The 22,773-nt window shown below is 35.4% G+C and overlaps 1 protein-coding gene across 2 annotated transcripts in view; it reads left to right on the top strand.

Moving 5' to 3' along the window:
• ARL15 (ADP ribosylation factor like GTPase 15) overlaps positions 1-22,773 on the top strand; it is a 468,816-nt gene that overhangs the window by 221,016 nt on the left and 225,027 nt on the right. For both annotated transcript variants that reach the window (XM_049768137.1, XM_049768136.1), the window contains one exon: positions 406-614. In XM_049768137.1, the coding sequence (XP_049624094.1) occupies positions 406-614 (209 nt within the window). The remainder of the gene's footprint in view (positions 1-405; positions 615-22,773) is intronic.

Raw genomic sequence — 22,773 nt, 5'->3', positions numbered from 1 at the left:
AGTCAGCACTCACAGTTTCTCCCAGAAATCGTTTCTGACTTGAGGAACCATATGGGACGCCCAGGATAGAACCGCGGTTTATCCTAGTTTAGTCGTGTGCAAGGCAAATGCCCTACTGCTGCGCCACCACTCCACCCTCTGCCCAGTCTTATTAATTTTAGTTCTTTGGTTAGTTTTCTGATTGGTTATCATTGAACATTGTTTATTCTTTTATTTTATTTATTGAAATGTCCCATGTTAATGATATCATCTAATATTTGTCTTTCTTTTAAATTATGAACTCTAGTTCATCTGTGTTGTTGCAAAAGGCAAGGTTTTGTTTTTTCATGGTACTGAATAATATTACATTATTTATATACATGTCATGGGTTCCTGTTTATTAAAAAAACTTGTTTGTTCTAACAGGGGCTGACAATATCCGGAAATACTGGAGTCGCTACTACCAAGGATCTCAAGGGGTAATATTTGTATTAGATAGTGCCTCTTCAGAAGATGATTTAGAAACTTCTAGAAATGAACTGCATTCAGCTCTTCAGCATCCACAGTTATGCACTTTACCCTTTTTAATATTGGCCAATCATCAAGACAAACCAGCTGCTCGATCTGTACAAGAGGTATGTTTCTTAGATGGAAACTGTCGCTTCCTGATTGTTGTACTTTTGTTGTCTCTTGGAATCTAAAGAGACAGTTATAAGTAAGATGCTACTTTTGCTGTTTTCCACATAAGCCTTTATTTCAGTTTTATTTTTTTATTGGAACCATTGTGATTTCAAAGTTCTTCATAGTTGGGTTTCAAACATGCAAGGTTTCAAGGCCTTTCTCACCCCACTGTTGACTTCCCTTCACCAATGTTCCCTGAGTGCATTCTATGCCACAATCTCTACTCCCCAGCCTGCCAGTATAACAGGCCCATTTTAAGTTTTGATTGTTCAAGTTTGAATCTCATGGTTTCATTGTTATTGTTGACTCTGGCTTGGATATTTAGTTCTGTCCTTTCATAGCACCACCGATGCACCTGAGGAACCTTAGTTTTATTAGCACAAAGCCTGCATTACTTGTTAGAAATTATTATTATGTACCAAACTAAATGTATTCCAAATGATGGATTTTTTTTCTTAACTATTTAGCAAATGTTAGGTAATATTTAATCTTTCCATCTACTTTAAAGGCTACTTTCCTGATTGTGTATATATGTGTTTGTGTTTAAGTCCAGAGACTTTTCTTTTGTTCATTCTTTATCTTTTTTTTGGGGGGGAGTGGATAGAGTGGAGGGCATACCCAGCAGTTCTCAGGGTTTACTCCTGGCTCCGCACTCAGAAATCACTCCTGGTGGGCTCGGAGAACTATTTTCCATGGATGATCGGGATCCTTGCAAGGCAAATAACCCTACCCACTGTTTGTCACTCCTGCTCTTTCTCCAGCTCTTCAAGGAATGTGTCATATATGCTGCTATATGCATCAGTTGCTCTCAAATGTTATACTTTTGCCCTTTAAAATAATCAGTATATAAGCACTAGCTTCTATACTCAGCCCATACTGAAAACTGGATCTTACTTGCAAGTTGGATGCTATAGAGTGCCTTTGTCATGTCGAACAAATTTTTTTTTTGTCTGCATTTAAATTTATTTCCTAGCATCCTAGTAATTCTGGGACACTAAAATAGGAAGTCATTCGGCAGAGTTTCTGATTCATGCCATTCAAGCAATAAGGCTGTGAATTGTTTCTAAAACATTAATTATGGGGTGCCAGAGAAATAGCATAGTGGTAAGGCTTTTGCCTTGACGCGGCCAATACAGGATGGACCTCGGTTCAAATCTTGGCATCCCAGTCCCCTGAACCTGTCAGATGCAACTTCTGAATACAGAACCAAAAGTAACCCCTGAGCACCACCGGGTGTAACCCCCCAAAATAAACAAAAAACAAAAACAAACAAAAAACATCAATTATGGTGATTTTTACCCTAAGTACGGGAACACCAAAGCTCATGATACATTTCTTTTATATCTGGAGCTCTCAGGATATGATTCCTCTTGCCTTCCAAAGATCATGTGCTTCACTGTGTGACTCTAGAATAAGATGATTACTGGCAAGGACACTACCTTTTGGTTTGAGAAATGAACAAGAAGCCAAGGATATTCCATACCCTCTCCCCTGTATGTGCCCTTCTGGATCCACAGACCTCTGCTCTTTCCCTGGGCCTATTTTCTTACCAGCCAAATGGGAATAACATAGATGGTTTATAATAAGCGAGTAAAATTAATTGGAATACTTTACTTTGAAATGTAAAGTACTAAGCAAAAGAGGTATCATTCAGAGAGAGAATTTTTATTTAGATCTTAGAAAAATAGAGAAAAAGGTCAGAATTTCTTATTAAACAGAACTCATGGCTGTCTTTTAGCTACCTCAATTAGCATTGAGTAATTGACAGACACCTTGTTCCTTTTCGGAGTTTGTAAATAGAGACAATATTAAGTAACTAAGATAAAAATGCAAGCAGGGAGGCATTTATGTGTGATCTTTAGCATTATAATTGAGGTGCCTTCATGATCTGTTTTTAAGGCAGATACAGTGTTTAATTTCTCAGCAGCAATTTTTCTGTTTGTAAAATATATGTAATAGTATGTAATGATGGATGGTTGTGAGTGTTACGTTAGTTTTTGCTTAAGGTACTTTGTTTAAAATGCATTATTCTTATATTCGTTGTTGAAGGTTTATGTCTGCATTTAAACAGAATATTCATAGATAAAATAACATTCTTTACATACATAATACTTATGAAAACACATGTGGGATAGATGGCTTTTGTAACTTTGGATTAGTGTGAACTTTTAAACTATACAAGTTATTCAACTTTTCAGCCTTTATTCAAGTTCTGTGTAATAGTTGCAAAGATATATTTTGCTCTTACATTTAAGAAATTGTTGATCTGCTTTTTCTTAGACATCATAAATTGAAACTAATATGTTCTGTAAACTTGATATGTGACTCACACTAATTCTCCATAGGAATTAAAGTCTGTCATATTGAATTAAGGGAGCTTTTAACAATTAATTACTTCTGAATATGCCTTGTGTGTGTTGGCTGGTTGTCCTAGGAAAAGGGCAAATAACTTTTTGTGATTCACATTCTCCTAAGATAGAGTTTATAAATTTGGAGTAGTCATTGATTTGAAAATTACTGTAAACTATATTTACTGGAAAATATGTGACTTCAATAATCCTGTTTCATTTGCCTTTTGGGGAGAGGATATATCCTTCCCCCCCATGCTGGGTGTCAGCAGGCCATACCTAGCATTGCTCAGAAGAGACCATGCAGTGCCTGGGATCAAACCTCAGAATTTGAGGTCCTGGCTCATGCATGCCAGGCACGTGCTTTAGGTCTCTGAGCTATCTTCCTAGTGTTCATTTGTATTGATAAAATTTGAAGTAGCTTTTCTTCAAGTGTTTTTGCTTATCATGGAATTTTCAAGGACCATACTCAGAATTGGGTTGCATAAAAATAATCTCTCTGTGATTATGTGTACAAACTGTCTGGAACTGTTTTTATACTGCTTTAACTATCCAGATACATTCCATAATGGATCTTGAAGTTCATCAAAACATACTAGAGTGTTGTGGATCTGGAGAGTATCATGTTGTGAAGTTAGTGAGAAGGAGAGGTACAGATACAGAATGATCTCCCCCATATCTGGAGTAAAGAAACATAGTAAAGAAACAAATGCCCAAAAGCAAATGCCCAAAAATGCCCAAAATGCCACAAAGCAACAGAAACTGACATTTAGTGTTTTGAAGAAAGTATATTGCTGCAGAGGTTATGTGGAGGCTGGTGAGGGAGGGGGAACGGATGGGGAAATAGGGGGCACACTGGACAGTGGTGGTGGGAAGCTGACACTCTGGAGGGTGTAGTACTGTAATATTTTATGCATAAAAGTCTTATTATAATTATTGTAAAATACTTTGCTTAAAATAATTTTTCTTAAATCCCACATAATGGAGTGTTCACAATGTCTTTTGGTAAGAACAGAAACTAGAAGTTTGAAGGCCAGAGGTTTGTCAACATGTAGTATATTTAGATGCCTGGTAAAGTACTGTAAATATGTTTTATGCATCAAACTAATAGAGAATTGTTAGTTTAAAAATGGAATTATAGGGCCCGGAGAGATAGCGCAGCGGTGTTTGCCTTGCAAGCAGCCGATCCAGGACCAAAGGTGGTTGGTTCGAATCCCGGTGTCCCATATGGTCCCCCGTGCCTGCCAGGAGCTATTTCTGAGCAGACAGCCAGGAGTAACCCCTGTGTGGCCCAAAAACCAAAAAAAAAAAAAAAAAAAAAAGTGGAATTATAAAGTGGAATCTTGTTTTTGGTGGAGTGGTTGTTTTTAGAGTCCCCTCATGGTGCTCAGAGGCATATAATTCCTGACTTGGTGCTTGAAATTCCTCCTTGTAGGGGAAGGGCAATTATGCAGTCTGGGACTGAACCAGGTCTGGAGTCTGTAGAGCACAACACCAGCCCTCTGAGTTATCTCCCTCACCTATCAAATGGTATCTGTCACTTTTTATAAGCAGTGACCTGAATATTATAGAAAGTAGAGATGGGTATGAGACAGAAGATTCAAAAGTCAGCAAAGTTATGTTATTTGTGCCTTCTAAATTTTGAACATTTTGTGAAGTACTCAAAATGCTAAAGTAATGTTGTTTTACTTTACAAAATGCCTGTGACTTTATGGGGCTTTTCTTCTTTTTTTGAGGGAGAAGGGATGATTGTCAGAAATAAGGAAAATGCATTCTTATTTACTAAAACTTACTTGATGCACTTAACAAGACAATGAGTTATAAGGACATGCATTTTTTTCTTCTCCTTTTCCTCTAAAATGACTACGTTTTGTGCTTACTGTGTTACAAGAAATGTTTCAATTATTGATCCTGTCACTTGAGTGTAATTAAGAAGTCACTTGTTCTTTAGTGAGAATGGCAGGATATTGACTTTAGAAGCCAGTGAAATCCAAAGGGTTCAGAATCCAAAACCCTACCCAAGTTATTACTAGGGTTTTAAGAAAGAAGGGAAATTATTGCGAGTTTATAGATTTAGTCCTTTCTACTGTACAATGCTGTGTAGAGAACTGAGTTAAAGTCTGAAGATAATGCTTAAAATTACTTTGTTACCCCACAGTCTAAAGGCAAAATGCCCAATGTCATTGCTCTTTTAGAATTTCAAGTGGAGTCTTTATATCCCAGCTTCCCTTTCCCTGATATACCTGGTAATGATCTCTATTTAATGTACCAGAATTTTAAGATGCTATGTCATGGGAATTCATTTAATAGTAGAAACATGTTTTCTTGCAAAACAAATAGGCTTTCTCTTGAATAGCAGAACACTGGGAAAAAGAACACCCTTTACATACTGTCTGAAAGCCAAACCATTCTTCCAACAGATGTTTGTTGTATTCACTTTGGGGAGGTGTAGTTACCACAGTTTCCAAGGATTTACTTATATCAGCTTTTTTAATCTATAGTAAGCATAATACAAAAAGTTATCATTACGTTGAGTGTCCCACTTGACCCACTAGGAAAAACTCAAGTTCAGTTGAAATGACAAACCTTTAAAACAGATCCTAGGATTAAAAAGGTTGATTTTTAATTGTATTGAATTGTAATTGTACATAATTTGTTATATAACTCCCAGAGGATAACATACTTCAGTTCTGAAGTTATTTAATATATCAGGAAAGTTTTATGAGAAGTTAAGTTGATATAATAGGCAATAAATATAATCCTATTTTCCCTCTGCTTACTTGTCGATTCTGACTCTTTTGCCTCCTAGCTTTTTAAGAACCGATTTTCATTTTACTGGGCATTACCCTGTTTTATAAAATGACACATCTCTCGAAATGAAAGAAATCATTTATCTTTTCAGAGCTCTGACTTAATGTTTTCACAAATAACATTTCATTTCTTTACAAATAGTATATTGGAGATAGTTAAGTATCTGTTAAATATTTTATTAAAATAAATAATTGTGAAAATTAAATAATCAACTTGGAATTGGCTTTATAAGGTCAAACAAATATGTTGGAGCATGGAAACTTAATCACTAAAGGATATCAGGAGTAAAGAAAACTTTGGATTAGGCATCTTTCAGATGTCATGCAATTATAATTTGTTGGTTACTGAGATATATATGGAATGCATTGTGATAGTCACAGTATAGAATATTAATGTGAGATTAATATTTGCAAGTATTTCTGTATGATACAAATATTACCAACTTTTAATGCCATGTTTTATTTTGGTTATAAATATTCATATTTTTAAGCAAATACTATTAGTATTCAGTGTATCATGAATAGTTTATCTAGTTCTCACTTTTTACTGTATACACATCCTCTGGAAGAGTGCTAGTATATTTTGTTATTAATTTTTCACTTAATTACAATTACTTTTTATTCATAGACAATTATTCCTTCTTTGGGGGGGTCAGAGAGAGTTTAGAAGAATGGAAAGTCTTGAACAATATTTTAACATAGTAAGCCACTATTTTAGAATGATAATATATTTATATTGCTTATTCATAAAGCTACTTCTTTTTGTAGTTCTGTGAAGCAGAAATCATCATTTCTGACTTGATGTAACAAATCTGTTTTACAAATACAAAGCAGCATTGAAATCAAACCCCTCCAAAAATACTTACTAGCTTCATATAAAGTTACTTTCAGTATATCGGGGGAAACGTGTTGTTTATAAAAATAATCATCATGTACACTGTCATATACTTTAAATCTTCAGAGTGTTCCAGATATCTTGACCTGACTCTTGGCAGCATTTTAGAATACTGATTTGATTTCACAGAGAGTAGTGTACATACCTATTGTGTGAGCAGCTTGAAAACTCCCTTATGGGAACTATACTGATTCTAAAATGATATAAGATACAAATTATTTTTTCTCCTTACAGATGTACCTCACGCTATTATAATTTAATCTTGGAGAGAGCAATAAGAGGGTTTAGAGGTCAGTTTCCTTTTGAATGACTCAGTGATCTCCAGAAAAATGTTTAACTTTAAGTAAAGCTGGATTCGCCATCACTTTAAAGAATGGCTACAAAATGCAGTTGTTATGGAAGCATTTTATATAATACACTTTTAGCTTGAACTACTAAAATAGGATATTGTACATTCCTGTCTGTGCCTTTTACGTTTTCTATATGTATTTCTGGAGAAAATCTACTGTCTAGATTTTATTGATTCTAAATCCGGTTACTTAGAATTCACCCTGATGACCTCTGTATGTATTCTGTTTTTATTATGTCCTCTTGCCAGTATTGTGAGAAGGTTACTTTTTTGTTGTTAGAAACCCATTAAAATTCCCATTAAGAAATATATTACAAGAGAAAGGGTTTTTGTTGTTGTTGTTGCTGGTGTTTTGGGGTTCATACTTAGCAGTGCTCAGGAGCTACTTATTCTGGGCTGTGCTTAGGGAACCATACACAGGACTATGGATCCAACTGAGGTTTTGCTGCATACAAGGCAATTGGCTTAACCCTTGTTCTATATCCCAGGCCCAGAAAGATTTTTTTTCCTTAGTATAGCCAAAGGAAGAAAGTAAATTTACTGGAGAATAGGGTGGAGTTTCCTGGTTTTACTACATATTAAGCCAATAAACAATTTACACCTCCCATTCCCAACTCATGGGAAACAAAAATAGATTCACCCTGTCAAGAAAACTACTTAGGATAAAACAACTTACCATTTGAAAACAACAATGTGTATCCCCCAAAGATTCATCATGCTCTTTTATGAGCCCCATCTCTTTCCCTTTCTTCCTTCTTTCCAATCACACGTGTATCTTGTAATGCTAATAAATTTTGGAACCTCTTTCTATCCTCACTTTTATTTATTTCCTACATCTGGATGTTTCCATACTCAGTTTGGCCACATCTGCCTCTGCAGCCCTTTTCAGTTTCCTAGTCCTTTAACACCCCCAGATCTCCCTGTTCCTCTGCAGAGATGAGAAAGAATAGATTTCCTATCTGCTTTTTCTAGTCACCATACTCAAAACCCAGACTTGTGGGTGAGATAGCTCCAAGGGATCTGTGCTTGTGCTGTGTACATGTCAGACCCTGTTAACTCTGCTGTGTTCTCCATGCAGTTTCTCTTTAAGCAACACACAGCACACAGTGATACTTAGGTCGTCTTCCCAGATTGTTGCTTGGAGATTGTTTCTGGCAGTGCTTAGGGAACCATTTGGTGCTAAGGATTGAACCTGGGTCTTGTGTGCAAAGTATGTGCTAGGCTTACTGAGCTATTTCTCTAGTCTCCTAAGGAGCTTAAACAAGCTATTATTATTTATATTTCTTATGTGAAGGCACATATAATGATATGATGAGAATGCAACTAAAATAGTGAACAATGAATTTAATTAATAAAAATAAATTTAGCTTTGTAATTTATAAAATTATGTACCACTTTAATGAAATTCAAAATGTTTTATTTGTTTTTATTTTTTATGATGCCATGAATTAACCCAAAGCCTCACACATGCAAAACAAATGCTTTGCCTCTCAGAGCTATACCTTTGATCCTAACTTAGAAAACTTTAAAAATAATCTTACATTGAAAAAAATCTTACGTTGAATAACTTTTCTTCCAAAACATGTTTAAATATTTTATAGTGATGAGACAAATAATAATTAATTTTATCAAACAGTACTGCTTTATTGCGAAGGAATGTGTCTCTGAATGACGAACTTTATCCTCTATATTTCAGTTGCATATTTTGTAAAAAATGTTGTTTCCTTAGCCAGCATTCAACAAAGGCAGCACTGGCTTTTTAGGGAAGGTTTATAGGACCATTCCTTGACCCTTTATTGCGTTTAGTTATTTACTGATTTATTTAAACAAAATTCAGTCACTACACATTCCATAACTCACCAAGTTAATAAAACATTTGTCGAGTTAAATTAATTTGAAAATATACACATAGTTAATGTCAGTAAAGCGCTTTGAAGATAAAAAGCACAATAAGCGTTAGTTATTATCATTATGATAATTATTATCATTATTATTATTACATAGTGTCTGCTTAAAAATACCCTTGGTTCCATTGGGATGGCTGAGACTAATGAGAGAGGTTAATCTGCTGGATTTTATCCAGAACTAAGGATTTGAGACATAATACACTAAAGACTTTTTTTCCTTGATAGATCAAGCGATATGTTTGTTTCTTCTGGTCTGTAAAGAAAATAAACTTCCTGTAATGCAGTAGCATCAGAACTCACTTCGAATGGTTTGAATGTTTTCTTATATAATCTTGGAAATTGTGCCTGAGAAGATCAGTATAGATCTTCTGAAAAGGTTCTAAAGACAGGCATTGATTTGTAAAGAGTGGGAAACCTTTAGTTAACTATTACTAACTTATACAGAGCTTAACATAATTGTTATTCTACTAAGAGAGAATAGAGCACAGTTTATGGGAAGAAAATAGTGAGGCTTAATTAAAAAATGTAAAATACAACTTTAGAAGTAATAAAGTAACTATAATGTAAATTAACTCTAGTAAGGATATTTTTAGAAGGGGATTTTAGATGATGCTTTAGAAAGACTTTAGATAAATTTCTCAGGAGGTGCTAAAAGAGGTCCCTTACAGGTTCTCCCATATAAAGGAAATAGTGGTACATTTTAAGAGGAATGTGTGAGATTTAGTGTACACACAGCCTCATAATCAGGAAGACATTAGTGACATGTCTGAAGAAGACATTCCCTAATATTATTGCAAATTAAGTAAGAAAAGACCTCAAGAGAATGAAAAAAGAAAAGGTGCCGAGAGCCAATGAATTACAATTGACAACCTAAAGGCAGTTGAAGAACCAATTGCTCTAGTGATTGCAAAGCTATTCATAGTGTGCAGCAGACAGAGCACACCAGAAAGCTGGAACAATGCCTTCAGTTCAGCAATATTGCTTCAAAAGAATGGAAAGAGGGGAACGGGAAGAGCCACTGACCCTGAGACCAATTTCCAGGCAGCTGCACAAACTATATACTGTAATTAAAGGTTTTGACCAGTAATCACTGCAAAGCCAGACTGCAGAAAGTAGGGAGCCAGCAAGGTTTATAATGAGGCAGATATCCTTAACTTAAAGCATGGAAAAAGCAGGTAAGAAACCATTCCATTTCTGGCAGTGACTTTGAAAAGCTCTGCTGTGTTAGCACAAATATGACAATCACATATTTTTGGCTGTCTTTCTATAAGAACAAAAACATGTAATGAAAGATACCTGCTTTCATCTATTGAGATGAATAGAATGCTCTGCTACTTATAAACAGGCATTTTCTTCATACCACTTTTTTTTTCTATACCTATGAATTGCTGTGCCTTTGATAAAATAAATGAACTAGATGTGTGTGATGGTACATACAATAGACTGAGTGCCACTTAGAAGTAGCCACTTTTCCCATGTCCATGGACTCTGGGATAAAGGAACAAATCTACACCTGAGTTAATTTGTCTATAAACCTTCTCTTTTTTGTTTTCTGGTGTCTAGAATCTTTCATTCTTCCCTTTATTTAGTAATATCTTTTTATGTAGTAGTCCATATTCAGTCACAACTATTAAGTATTGACATAACCACTTGAGTATTTATAGCTTCAGAAAAAGGTTATTGAGTGGTTTTCATTGTAGGTAGAACACAGACTCCGAACACAAATAGAAAAGTATTCTCAAGAATCTAATGAAACAAAAGCCTCTGATAGTTTCCCACCTGGGCCAGTTGGGGTCTTCTCTGTAACTGATAATCTCAATCTCTAATAGTGAAATGGGAATTACCGTATTTTGAAGAAAATTGTGAAATCACAATTCATGCTCATGAATCTTGACCACAAAAATATAAAAAGAACATTTCAAGTTTTCTGTTGCTCTGTTATAAAGAGTCAAATGGAGTTTCATTTCATTTTATTCAGGCTTATAATTGCACTTATTCAAACTTAAAATAAATTGTATTTGCCTAGATTAAGATTATTTCATTCTACACCTGAAATTATGTGGACTTTGGTTTTTTGGTTTTTCTTTTTCTTTTTTTTGTCTATTTGTTTAAGCCTCATTGCGCTCAGGGTTTTCTCCTGGTTCTGTACTCAGGAATCACTTCTGGCAGTGCTCGGGTGACCATTTGGGATCAAACTGGTGAGCCAGGTGCAAGGCAAAAGCCCTACCTGCTTTCTCCCCAGCTGCTGTGTGTGTGTGTGTGTGTGTGTGTGTGTGTGTGTGTGTGTGTGCGCGCGCGCGCGTGTGCGTTTTAAGAACGCTCTATGAAATTTGTTGATATAGTAAATAGCTCCACAAAAGAACTAAAATCATTTTCATCAATATAAGTAAAACCATCTAGGCATATGGAAGGGAGTTACTGCATATGAACTGTGAAATAATTTGGTGTTGCAGAGAACAATATAATTTTAACTTGTGGAATTTACAATATATTATTTATTTTTACTCTGTGGTTATGACTAATAATCTGTCAAGCCAAAACAAGCCTTTATTGAAAGGGGCCAGAATGGAAAATCTGGGTAACTTGTATATAGTTTAGACAAGGAGAACAAAGAAATAAGGAAATGAAAATAAGTGCTTGCTTGACAGAACAATCCTTCGAGAAGCTAGCTCCCTACAGAATTACAGTTGTTAGTGAGCACTAAAAGATACTCTCTCCTGTTTTAATATATTGCTCCAACAAGAAGATTGAATTATTATTAGATGGATCTGAAAAAAGGCCAGAAGGCCCCAGCTTGAAAGGAAAAGAACATTCATATGCACTGTGTAGTGTCATTATTATTATTAAGGTCATTATTACGCAAAAGTAGATTTGTGCCCTGAATAATGCCTCGATTTTTCAAATTACAAAGTCTCTAAAAATACTTTATTTTTTTTCATAAAAATTATATTTTACTCAGTTCTAGAATAACTTCATTTAAAATTGTACTTGTCAAAGTCTAAATATTTGACTGATTTATATGTGTGGGTAGAGATTCATAAGTAGAAATGCATGTTCTTGCATGTTTAGGGAATGAAAAAAGATTCCAATTTCCCATCTTTTTATATTGACTTTGATGTTTTTCTTCAATTAAAGCTCAAGTTTGGGCATCTTTCTAATTTTTTCCCTTAATTAATAATGGCTTACATTAATAAGCAAATTAAATACATTTTAGATGAAAAAGGGACACTGATTTTTAAAAAGTGAAATAAGTAATTACTGTTATTTGAGTCTGTTATGGTTAACGAATTTTTATTAAATAGCTATCTTTTATACTTTTCCAGAGTACTTTTTTGAGTTTATGCTTGAGTCCTTTTATCTGTATTGGAACAGTTTTATGCTATGTAGAAATGTAGTTCTTTCAGGATTCTGACCATTCAGTGCCATTTTAGTTATTTAGAACTTCATAGGAGGGAAGTATAGAAAGTATAGATTATTTTACTGCTATTTTTGGCTAACCAGTAATATGGTAATATGAATTTGTTTCTGTGTTTTATATCTTAAAAATAAAACGCAAAAATTTTGATTTATTTTGTACTTGATTTTATTATTTTATTTTTTATACTTGTTTTTACATGGTTCTAGTTTGTCAAGTTTTTTTTGCCATATTGCTCACCATGAAGCTAACCTGGAAAATGTATGCAAATAAAATCTTATTTTTAAGGTATTAGGCAAGATATTTGGTTGTATTTTTTTCCTCTTTATTTCTTTTGATGTTGTTGTTGTTGTTTGTTTTAGGCCACACCTGGCAGTGTGCAGGGTTTACTCCTGGCTCTGCACTCAGGAATCAATCCTGGTGGGCTCAAGGAACCATATAGGATGCTGAGATTCAAATGTAGGTCAACCACTAGCTAAGGCAAGCACTCTACTTGCTGTGCTATCACTCCAGTTTCAGTGGTTGTAATTCTTGAGTTGATTTTCACCAATAATTATTTAATAATAACAATTCTTTGATTCAGTTTATAGCCAAATATATACAAGTTAGTAAAGAATTGTTGAGATTACTTAAACCATTTTTTGTCAAATTAGATTGTGATAGCATTGAGAAATGTATGTCTATCATTTTCATCTCCATGAAGTAGTACAAAAATCTTTAAAAAACATTTAAAGATACAATTAATAAAATTACATGGTACCATTTTAAGAGAAAGTAAATACAAAATAGGCTCAAAGATGTATACAGTCTACTCATGTATCCTGATATGCTTTAATTTGTAACTCCCAGCCTTCATCAGGCTCCTGTATTACCAAACCTTGAATGTCAAAAGGTTAGAAACACTAACTTAATGATTTTTGCTCAACAACATAATGAAATATGGACTGCATTTTAATGAATGTAATTATCTTAAAGATGGTACTTCTAAGATACTTGTAGTAAGATATTATAGTCATTTCAGGAAAATTAATTTTAATAATTTAGCCTCTAGGTTGGTACCATGACTTTTAAGCAGTTTATTGAGTCAATGAGGTGAGAAGAGTTAGAACTATATCTCTGATTTTTCTGAGACTTCTCTCTGAGATTTCATTTATATGAATATTTGTACCTAAGGAGTTATATTTTATTTTTTTAATTATGAAAAATTTCAAACATATATTCAAGTACAGACAGAAAATAATACAACATCAAACCTCACCTACCTACTATCCATATTTATCAAGTGCTAACATTTTGCTGTATTTGCCAGATATTTTCTTTAACATCATTATTTTAAGCATCTTTTTTTTTTTTTTTTTTTTTTTGGATTTTGGACACACCCAGTGACATTCCTAGCTGTATGCTCAGAAATTGCTTCTGGCTTGGGGGACCATATGGGACACCAGGGTATTGAACCTCTGTCCATCCTAGGCCAGCGTGCAAGGCAGATGCATTATCATTTGCGCCACTGCTCCAGCCCCTATTTTAAGCATCTTTAAGATATTTCTTTAAATAACTAAAGCTCCATCTCTGGCTGTTCCTCCTTCATAACTGAGTAATATATTGAAATTTCGGAGCCATCCTCAGCAGTGCTCAGGGGATTACTCTTGGCTTTGCACTCAGAATTAATTTTGTCTGGTTTGGGGAACCATATAGGGTCTCAGGGACCAAACCTAGGTCAGTTGTGTGCAAATCAAACAACTTATTGTCTATACTCTGGCCCCATGCTTCTCTCTTAATGAACATTTTTATATTGTTAATGCATGTATGAGGGTCATTACAGTAATGCTTTATATAAGTAGGTAGTATCAAGTGTATATTTTTGTTGTATCTTTTTAAATTAAAAATACTTAGTTTATCTCTAGGTATAGTTTCACACATATTCTATAATTTTATTGATAGATTTCTAAACTTCTGAGTTTTAAAATTACAAATAAAGCAAATTATAACCATTTTATGTGTTTCCTTTCCTGTATACATTTCTCAAGTAGGTGAATATCTTATTTATATACACATTTGTCCAATTGGAATTACTGGATTATAAGATATAAACAAATTTATTTTGACCACTATTTAACTTGAAACTTTGGGTTTGATTATGACAAGTGATAAACTTCAGGATCAGACTATCTGATTTTAACATCTTCCCATTGTTGATGAACTGAGTAATAATATTGACAGAAACTTAAACATTTCTTTCATCTATAAAATGAGGAGACATACTGCCTTCTAGCAAATGGTGTACCATGAGGACTGAGTGAATGCTCAGAGTTCAGAGGTTGTTCAGTCTGTATTAACTCGAAATTTCCCCACCCTCAGGGCAGACATTATTTTATTTAAATAACCTTTATAGATTCCTGGTCCGGAGTGTTAGACAAGTGCTTATTAAACATGCAAAAATTAAACAAATAAAAAAATCCTGCTAACACACAATTTTTCTGTGCTTCTGAGAAGAATTCAAAAAACACACACATTCCAAATAACAGAAAACAGCAGTAACATCATCCCAAGTATAAAAATAATGAGGATCTCCCGCAAACCTTACAATTTCCATTGGATTGCAGTGTAAGTGATTAATATGTATCTGATTTTTACTCAGATACACAATGTTCTTGACAAAAAAAACTGGTCTTTCTTATTAGCCAATAAAATGTGCTGTTATCTTTTGTTGTTAGAAAAGAACTAGAAAATCAGACCTTCCTGCAATTTTTGCTATGAAAATTGATATTGAAGATGTTAATAAAGATAAATGATTTGTTTTAAAGATAAATAATTTTATCTTTAATAATATCTTATTTAAAGGTAATTTGTTTTCTAGTGTAATTTTGCAGTCCTCTTAAATAGCATTACCTCTTTTAAAAAATATGATAGCGTAGAATGATATATTTTGTCAAAACATAAAAATGAGGGGAATGATTAACAAGCCAGGGCCCTACCTGCAGATGTCTAGGTTTTTCTGAGATCTCATAGAAATCTGCTTTTTAAAATGTGTCACTTGGTGTGATTGACAGTCTTGTTGGTTCATCTCTTTGAAGATCCAAGAGAATTTTTTTTTTTTTGGATTATTTTAGAGTATTTGTCACACCAGTTTCTACTTTCAGACTTAAATAGAATCTTTTCAAGCTTTAAAGGTGAGCATTACTTTTATTGCTTTGTGAGTGTTTGGGGAAATATTTAAGAGTCTTTAAAAAATAAAAATCAGGATTGCTTCCAGTGAGTTTTTTCTAGGGGGATTTTTTTTTAGGATTAGCTGAAGATGTTACCGAAGTCCAAAATTTAAGAGCACAAAGAACATGATTGAAGAAAATTACTTCATTTGAGATTGGAGGGGAGATCAGGGCATAAAATGAAAGAAAGAAAAACCATGCTATCTCAGTATTCCTTATAATAAATCAGACCTGGTGTGTGTTTTAACAAAACAAAACAAAACAAAAAATGAGGGTGTGCTCTCCCCCCTCCTTCATTCTCAGTTTCTTTTGATCATTGATCTGGGTGACCCCACGCTCGGGGTTTTTTTCCTTCATTTGACATGGACAGATTTTTGAAGTATAGCACTCCTTTGGGAACCCCGGGCAGTTCCACTTGACTAACCTGTGATCTAATGGGCAGCAATGCAGGGTTACAGTGGCCATCTTGTGTGCTTTGAGAAGGATGGCCAGACAGAGGGGCAGAAAGAGGATGTCTGTGGAGAGAAAGAGAGGCAGGGTGATCGAACAGTGAGAAAAAAAGACTTGTTAGCTCACATTAGTTTGCCTGATTTACTTCACAACAGGTCAGGAGAGGCCAACAGCAGGGTTGTCTTTAAATTGTGGAGTTGAAAATCCTGGCCTTGGAAAGCTTTCAGATCTTTGTGATCTACTAATTCCAAGTCGGTTTTAACTCACCTTTGAATTGCAGCAAGCAGTGTCACGCCAAGCTGTCCTTCGGTCTTCTATATATATATATTATTATGAAATAATTAAGTGACCCTAGACTATTTTTTTATGCTACAGAGTTTTATTCGTCATGTCCAGGTGGGTCATTGAGCATGTGAGTAAAGGAGATGCCAAAACTTTAACAGGCCCTTGCTCCTTTCCTTGCCCTGGTACTACGCTTGATAGCAGCCCATGTTTTCCACTTGGAAAAGCTGTGCAAGTCAGTTTGTAAATTGATTCCCTTATAACTAGAGGCTGCTTTTAAATGTGTCTCCACCATGTGACTGCTGTGATGTGTGTCTGTGTGTGTAAATACAATCCAGACGTTCGTTGGGAAGAAAACAAAAATTTTTTAAAAATATCTTTATTTAAACACTGGTTACAAACATGACTGTAGTTGAGTTTCAGTCACAAAAAAAAAAAAAGTCACCCCCTTCACCAGTGCAACATTCCCACCACCAATGCACCCCATCTCCAAATTGGTTTTACTTTTCTTTTTTGTCAAGCTTAAGCTAGTGCATTTTACAACTTTCTTGGAAGCCTTTCATAGGTGAATGAGAATAAGAGCTGACTTTTTAGAAAATATTTACATGTCTGGGACCTGCTGCCTGTCTTAAGTTTTATAAGAGCCTACAAGATGATCTATAAATGTGGGGTCTCTTTTGTTTCCCCTTCACATTCAGAAGTTATACCACCTGCCCCAAATATATCTTGGCAAAATTTAATTTCCTGACAGGGACTCTGAAAGCTGGAGAAATCTCTTTAAAGGGGAAATTTATATACTTTCACTGGGTCACCTTTTTGACTGGAAAAACACTATCTGTATCAGAACCGAAATCTTCATGCTTTGATTTGTGTGTGTGTGTGTGTGTGTGTGTGTGTGTGTGTGTGTGTGTGTGTGTGTGTGTGTGTGTGTGTGTGTGTGTGTCTTTTGGGGGGAATCTTTGCCCCGAAGTTCTCTTCACTTATTCACATATTCACATTATGTAAGTACAATTCCTGGAGCGACTAGGCCATTCACTACTGCAGGTTTCCTGAATTTCTTACATGTGTTTAGAAAATTTGCACATTATCAACAAAGTTATTTTTCTCTTACTGTTTTGCTTCACACTTAGTTGTTTATTTAGACTCTGTAGAACCTGGAGGGATCCAGCATGAATAAGATGGGGAATGGCATAGAGGGCTAGAGTGTGTGCTATGAATGCAGGAAGCCCTAGTTTGATTCCAGGCACTCAAACCTAAATGCCTTTGAGCATTGCCTGGAGTGATCCTCCAGATTGGCATCAGGAGTAGCTACTAATCAGCAATTGGTACATCACCCAAAACAACAACAACAACAAATTAAAAAATAGTGTCTTTGGGGCTGGAGAGATAGCATAGCTGTAGGGCATTTGCCTTTTACGTAGCTGACCCCAGTTCAATTCCCATATGGTCTCCTGAGCCTGCCAGGGGCCATTTCTGAGTGCAGAGCCAGGGGTAACCCCTGATCGCTGCCAGGTGTAACCCAAAAACCAAAACAAAAAAAAATTGTGTCTTTTTCCTCAAGTAATATATCATGTTAAGATATAGTACCTTAACCACTCATGCTAGCAGCCCCCGGGGTGAGGGAGGAGGTTATGGGAGGCTGGACGGGAACAGAGGTAGAGGGAGGACAATTTGGTGATGGGAATTCCCCTGATTTTATGTTAATATGTACCTAAAATATTGTCAGTAATATGTAAGTCACTATGTTAAAAAAAAGATATAGTACCTTTATATATATGTATATATATAATATTAAGAGCCAATAGAAATAGGTAGAATACTATGGGAATGAAAAAGGAGACTGGTATATGAATGTAAACTCATATTAATGCAGAATTTGTTTTTATCATATAATACTGCCAGGTAATTCTCTCCACTTCTCTGATGAGCCAGGGTCTTCATCTAAGATATGATGAGTGACCTAAACCCAAATCTCTGTACTTAGATCATTCATTCTGTCACTCTACCACAACAATCTCATTGAATTTCACAACAACAAAAAGTTTCATTTATTTGATTTTTAAAATATAACCTAATTTTCTTTCTTTTCCTTTTGTTTCTTTGAAGTCTTGAATCAAGTTTTTCTCTTGGATGTTTCTAGCTCCTTGGACAAGCCTCAGCTGCCAATTTGCAAAGGGGCACTTTTTTACAAATGAGTTCAATTGAAATGAGAGTAATATATTGAAGAAACTAAGCCAAGTATGTTTCTATATATTTCAGAAACAGAGTAACTATTGTATTCCAATCCTTGGGAGAGGAAGCCCACTGATTTGAGCTTAACTTACTGTTGAGCCCATTTTTGTTTTTAGAAATAACACAAGACCACATTAGAGAATTAATGACACCATTTGCCTTTTCCATAAATAACCAACCTCCACCATAAGCTTTTCTGCCTATAACCTACCACTAACAACTTTTAGCTCTTTTCATTTTTGTATTTTATTTATCAATGAGAGACAAGGAAAATGGAATAAGAGAAATAAAATAATATTATTCTTTTATTTTAATTAATATTCATTTATATTAATACAATATATTATTGAGGTAGAATTTTTAACCTTTAAATTTCCTTTCCAATTTTTCAGATTTTATTAGGCTATTTAATAGAAGATAGTGATAATTACTTAAAGTACCTTTATATTTACACCTTTTATGGTTTTACTATTTTATATATTGTATATTACATATAAATATGTAGTAGTATAATAATTTTCCTGTTCTTTTACCTTGATTCATTTGTAGTTTATATTTGATACTAGTTCAAAATTTTCATATTTTACTCTTGAACATAAAATCTTTAATGTTGTCATTTTCAAATTTAACACAGATGGAGCTCAGGGAGCACAGGGATTAAGGTTCTTGCATACATCTAACTCTGATTTGATCATTGGCACTTCATATGGACTCTTCAGCACCACTAAGGGTGATCCCTGCACTTAGAATCAGGAGTTAACCCTGAGCATCAGCAGATGTTTTGTCCTAGAAAACCAAAACAACAAAACTTAATGTAGGCTTTTCATTTTTCTTTTCTATTTTGGGGGGGGGGGTCGCACACCCAGCACACCTGGTGGTGCTCAAGGGTTATTCCTCGCTCTGTGCTTAGAATTAACTCCTGGCGGGCATGGTGGACCATTTGGGATGCCAGGGATTGAGCCAGTTCATCCACATTGCAAGGCAAATACCCTACCACCATACTGTCTACTGTAATTCAAGCTTTTCTATTTTATTTAGTAGAATATTTTTTCTCTATACTTGAATAATTGAATGTGTATTTGATGTGTTATGGAATTGTGATTTTCCAAGAAGCTCTGAGTAAAAACTTTATAAGACTTAATATGGTGAGAATGAGCTAGAAATTTGGTGAACATCAAGATGACCAGGTATGACATTTGCAGAGACAGGTGGTCAATGTCAAAGTCTATCTTCCAGTCTGTAAGGCATGTATGCGTCCTGTCTGGGGAGCCATTGTGTCTCTGGGGTAATCATTTGAAATGCCTTTCATCTGTTGCACTAATTGTTTCACAGACTCAAGCCTATAGAGAAACCTTAACTCTGACCACACTGAAAACACATCTGCACAGTTTAAACGTGTGGATGTGGAGTTTTAATAAATATATGTATGTATGTATGTGTTCCCATCAGTGTATCTTTAAAATAGCCTAGTTTTATTGCAGATTTTTTTCTAGTTATTGGACTATGTTCTAAACTTTCCTACAAAGAGAGTATTACACTTAAATACAATGTTATATCAAAAAGAAAAAAATGCACTGAAGTCATTTTTGGGTATTTTCAGAAATCACTTTTTTACTTTAAAAGAGATGTGTAACACTGGCCAGTCTCTGTGTAGGAAGCAGAGAAGTACTGGACAACTTCACATATGCTTTCTGCCTATGGATTCTAAAAACTAGAAAGAATATCTATTAAAGTAAACCCTGCTTTGTTATCAGGGAAAGATCGTAATCAATTACAGAGTTGCTGAGTCTGCACCAGACTGTGTGGAAGAAGAATCAGAAGACCCTGCTACATCCTTACCCTAGAGCCAAATGCCCCTCAATCTTTCCAGTTCATGTTAAGCCAGGTCTGGGGTGGAGGTTTGGTCTATGAGTAAGCCTATCAGGATCTAGAGAATACACTAGCCCAAGCATTTGGCTCAGTTCCAGGACTTTTTTCATGTTTGAGTTGAGCTATGGAGAATGCACCTTGAAGAAAACAGAGCAAACTAGACAAGACTTCTATGAGTATTCCACATCCAACAATAGGCACTATTCTCAGTGATTACCAAGAATTCAATTACATGTCCTTTTCCACACTCAAGGGCTGAATCTTTAACATCAAAGCATAGCTTTGTGTTTGTCCATCACTCATCCTTTATGAATACTTCCTTTATATGCCTGCATTTAAATGTGCCTGTGAAATGTATGTGTATAGAGATGTAATTACGAAGAATAAGACATTATAATCATAGGGAAAAGGTTCATATATATTCTCTGGTAGGTATAGAGACTTAACATTTATGACTTACTGTTTTGCAGGAAAAAGTGTTTCAAGTTGAAAAATTATCATATGGATCTTGGTTTCATGCTTAAAACAGAATGGAAAACTCCTGCTATTGTCAGATAAGTGTAATCAAAATCAGTTAGGGTCCTTTAGATTGGGTATACCTGCTCTGGTCAAGGTTCTATCTAGAAATCAGCCTAATAAGAGAAGAGGAAAGCATACTGGGCCAACACTTAATGACTGTTGGAATGGAGGATGGAAGACAAGGAGCATACTCATGAGACCTTTTAAGGAATATTTTAAACACAAAGCCCTGAATAGTCTGTGTTCAAGGTTACCTTTCTTTGACAAGAAAACCTTTATGTGTTTTTTTTCTTTCAATTATATATATTTACATGTTTAATAGATTTACATATTTTACACCTAAAATATCATGTTTGGTTACCTGTATAATTATAGGTTTGCATAGAAACTATGAGGATTTGTTCTGCTCACCCATCCATTCATGTATTTATGTGTATTTAGCACCTGCTTACATAATGCAGGCAAATAAAATTTATTTTCTAGAAGCAAACATCCTCCTCACTAAAGATATTGACAAGTATGTGTCATAAACTCTAAAGGCCCAGTGCCCAAAGAATTTCAAATAGTTTTTAGGCACTACTTGGAATAAGTATATTAGCCTAGAACATGACAAGGAGGCTACTTTTGTATTTTATGTCTAATATGCGTGGTATAAACCTGAATCCAAATCCTTGTGCTACTAAAAACAAACAAGCAAATAAAAAACAAACATCAAAAGGCCCTCGCCCCCCAAAAACCCAAACCCAACAATAAAAAGTTGTCATAGTCTATCTATCAGCCACATATAAGTGGCTGGAGGCAGCGGAGGGAGAGGAATGTACGGAAATGTGTTTGACTCGGGACGTCTCGTTTTCCAGAATCTGTGCCAAGGGCTGGCAAGCCCAGAATGGCAGAGACTGGCAGCCTTCCCTGCTGCTTTCCACCCTCGATGGCATTCCCCATCAAATGCCCGTGCTCAGCCTGACCCAGATTCCCAGCCTGGTGCCTGGGTCCAGCAGCACTGGTGTTTTATTTCCTTCTGTTTCCTCATCCCTTCATCTCAAGGCGTGCTCGGTCATTGCATTAAAGAAGCACCCCAGAGGCCTGCCAAAATGAGTCTGACCTTATTCTCAGTGGCATCTGCCCAACTGTGAGTTGACAGGTGGGGACACCACCTGAGACACAGCTAACTTTCCACACCAGATGGAGTTCTACTGGTCCTGGAGAAGGCCCACAACTGGGCTGCTTGAACAGATGCTCTGCAGACAGACTCTGGATGTCCGCATTCCTCCTCCTCTGGCCCCACCTCCCCCTGCTGTGGAGGGATACACAGAGCTCTGTGGTAAAATCTGAGCTTTCCAAGCTCAAACTGCTCCCCTAACTGATGCAGGAGTAACAGCCTCCAGCTTCTCAAAACCTCCAGGGTAGGGATAGGAAGCGGGAAGTCTCTGGATACAGAGATCTGTAGAACTGTGGAATTTGGAAGGTAACCTTCAAAAACATAGGTTATGAAAACATTTATGTTAGCATTTGCCAAAAGGTTTATTTGGCTGGTGTTAGAAGTGTTGACAATTTAATTGACATTTTTTTCTTTGCCTCTCAATAGCACAATTTGGATTGAAATCTATTTATGGGAAATGGTCATATATTAATGTAGGACCTTGCAGGTTTCAGTGTGTAGAGGTGAGGAGGTGGGGGTGAAGGATAAATTCCTCTGTGGTCTGATGTGTTTCCTTGTTTTATTGTAAATTATTGAAGAAATGTGAGACCGGATTCCTCTGATTTTCAAACTAGTACTTAAGAATTTTAGAGGAAATTTAATCTAGTGAAACTCTTGTTTTTCAAATAAGAA

This window comes from Suncus etruscus, chromosome 2 (assembly GCF_024139225.1).
Source record: "Suncus etruscus isolate mSunEtr1 chromosome 2, mSunEtr1.pri.cur, whole genome shotgun sequence".
Classification (NCBI taxonomy): Eukaryota; Metazoa; Chordata; class Mammalia; order Eulipotyphla; family Soricidae; genus Suncus; species Suncus etruscus.
Note: the sequence above shows the minus strand (reverse complement) of the source record. Positions and strands in the feature narration are given on the sequence as shown.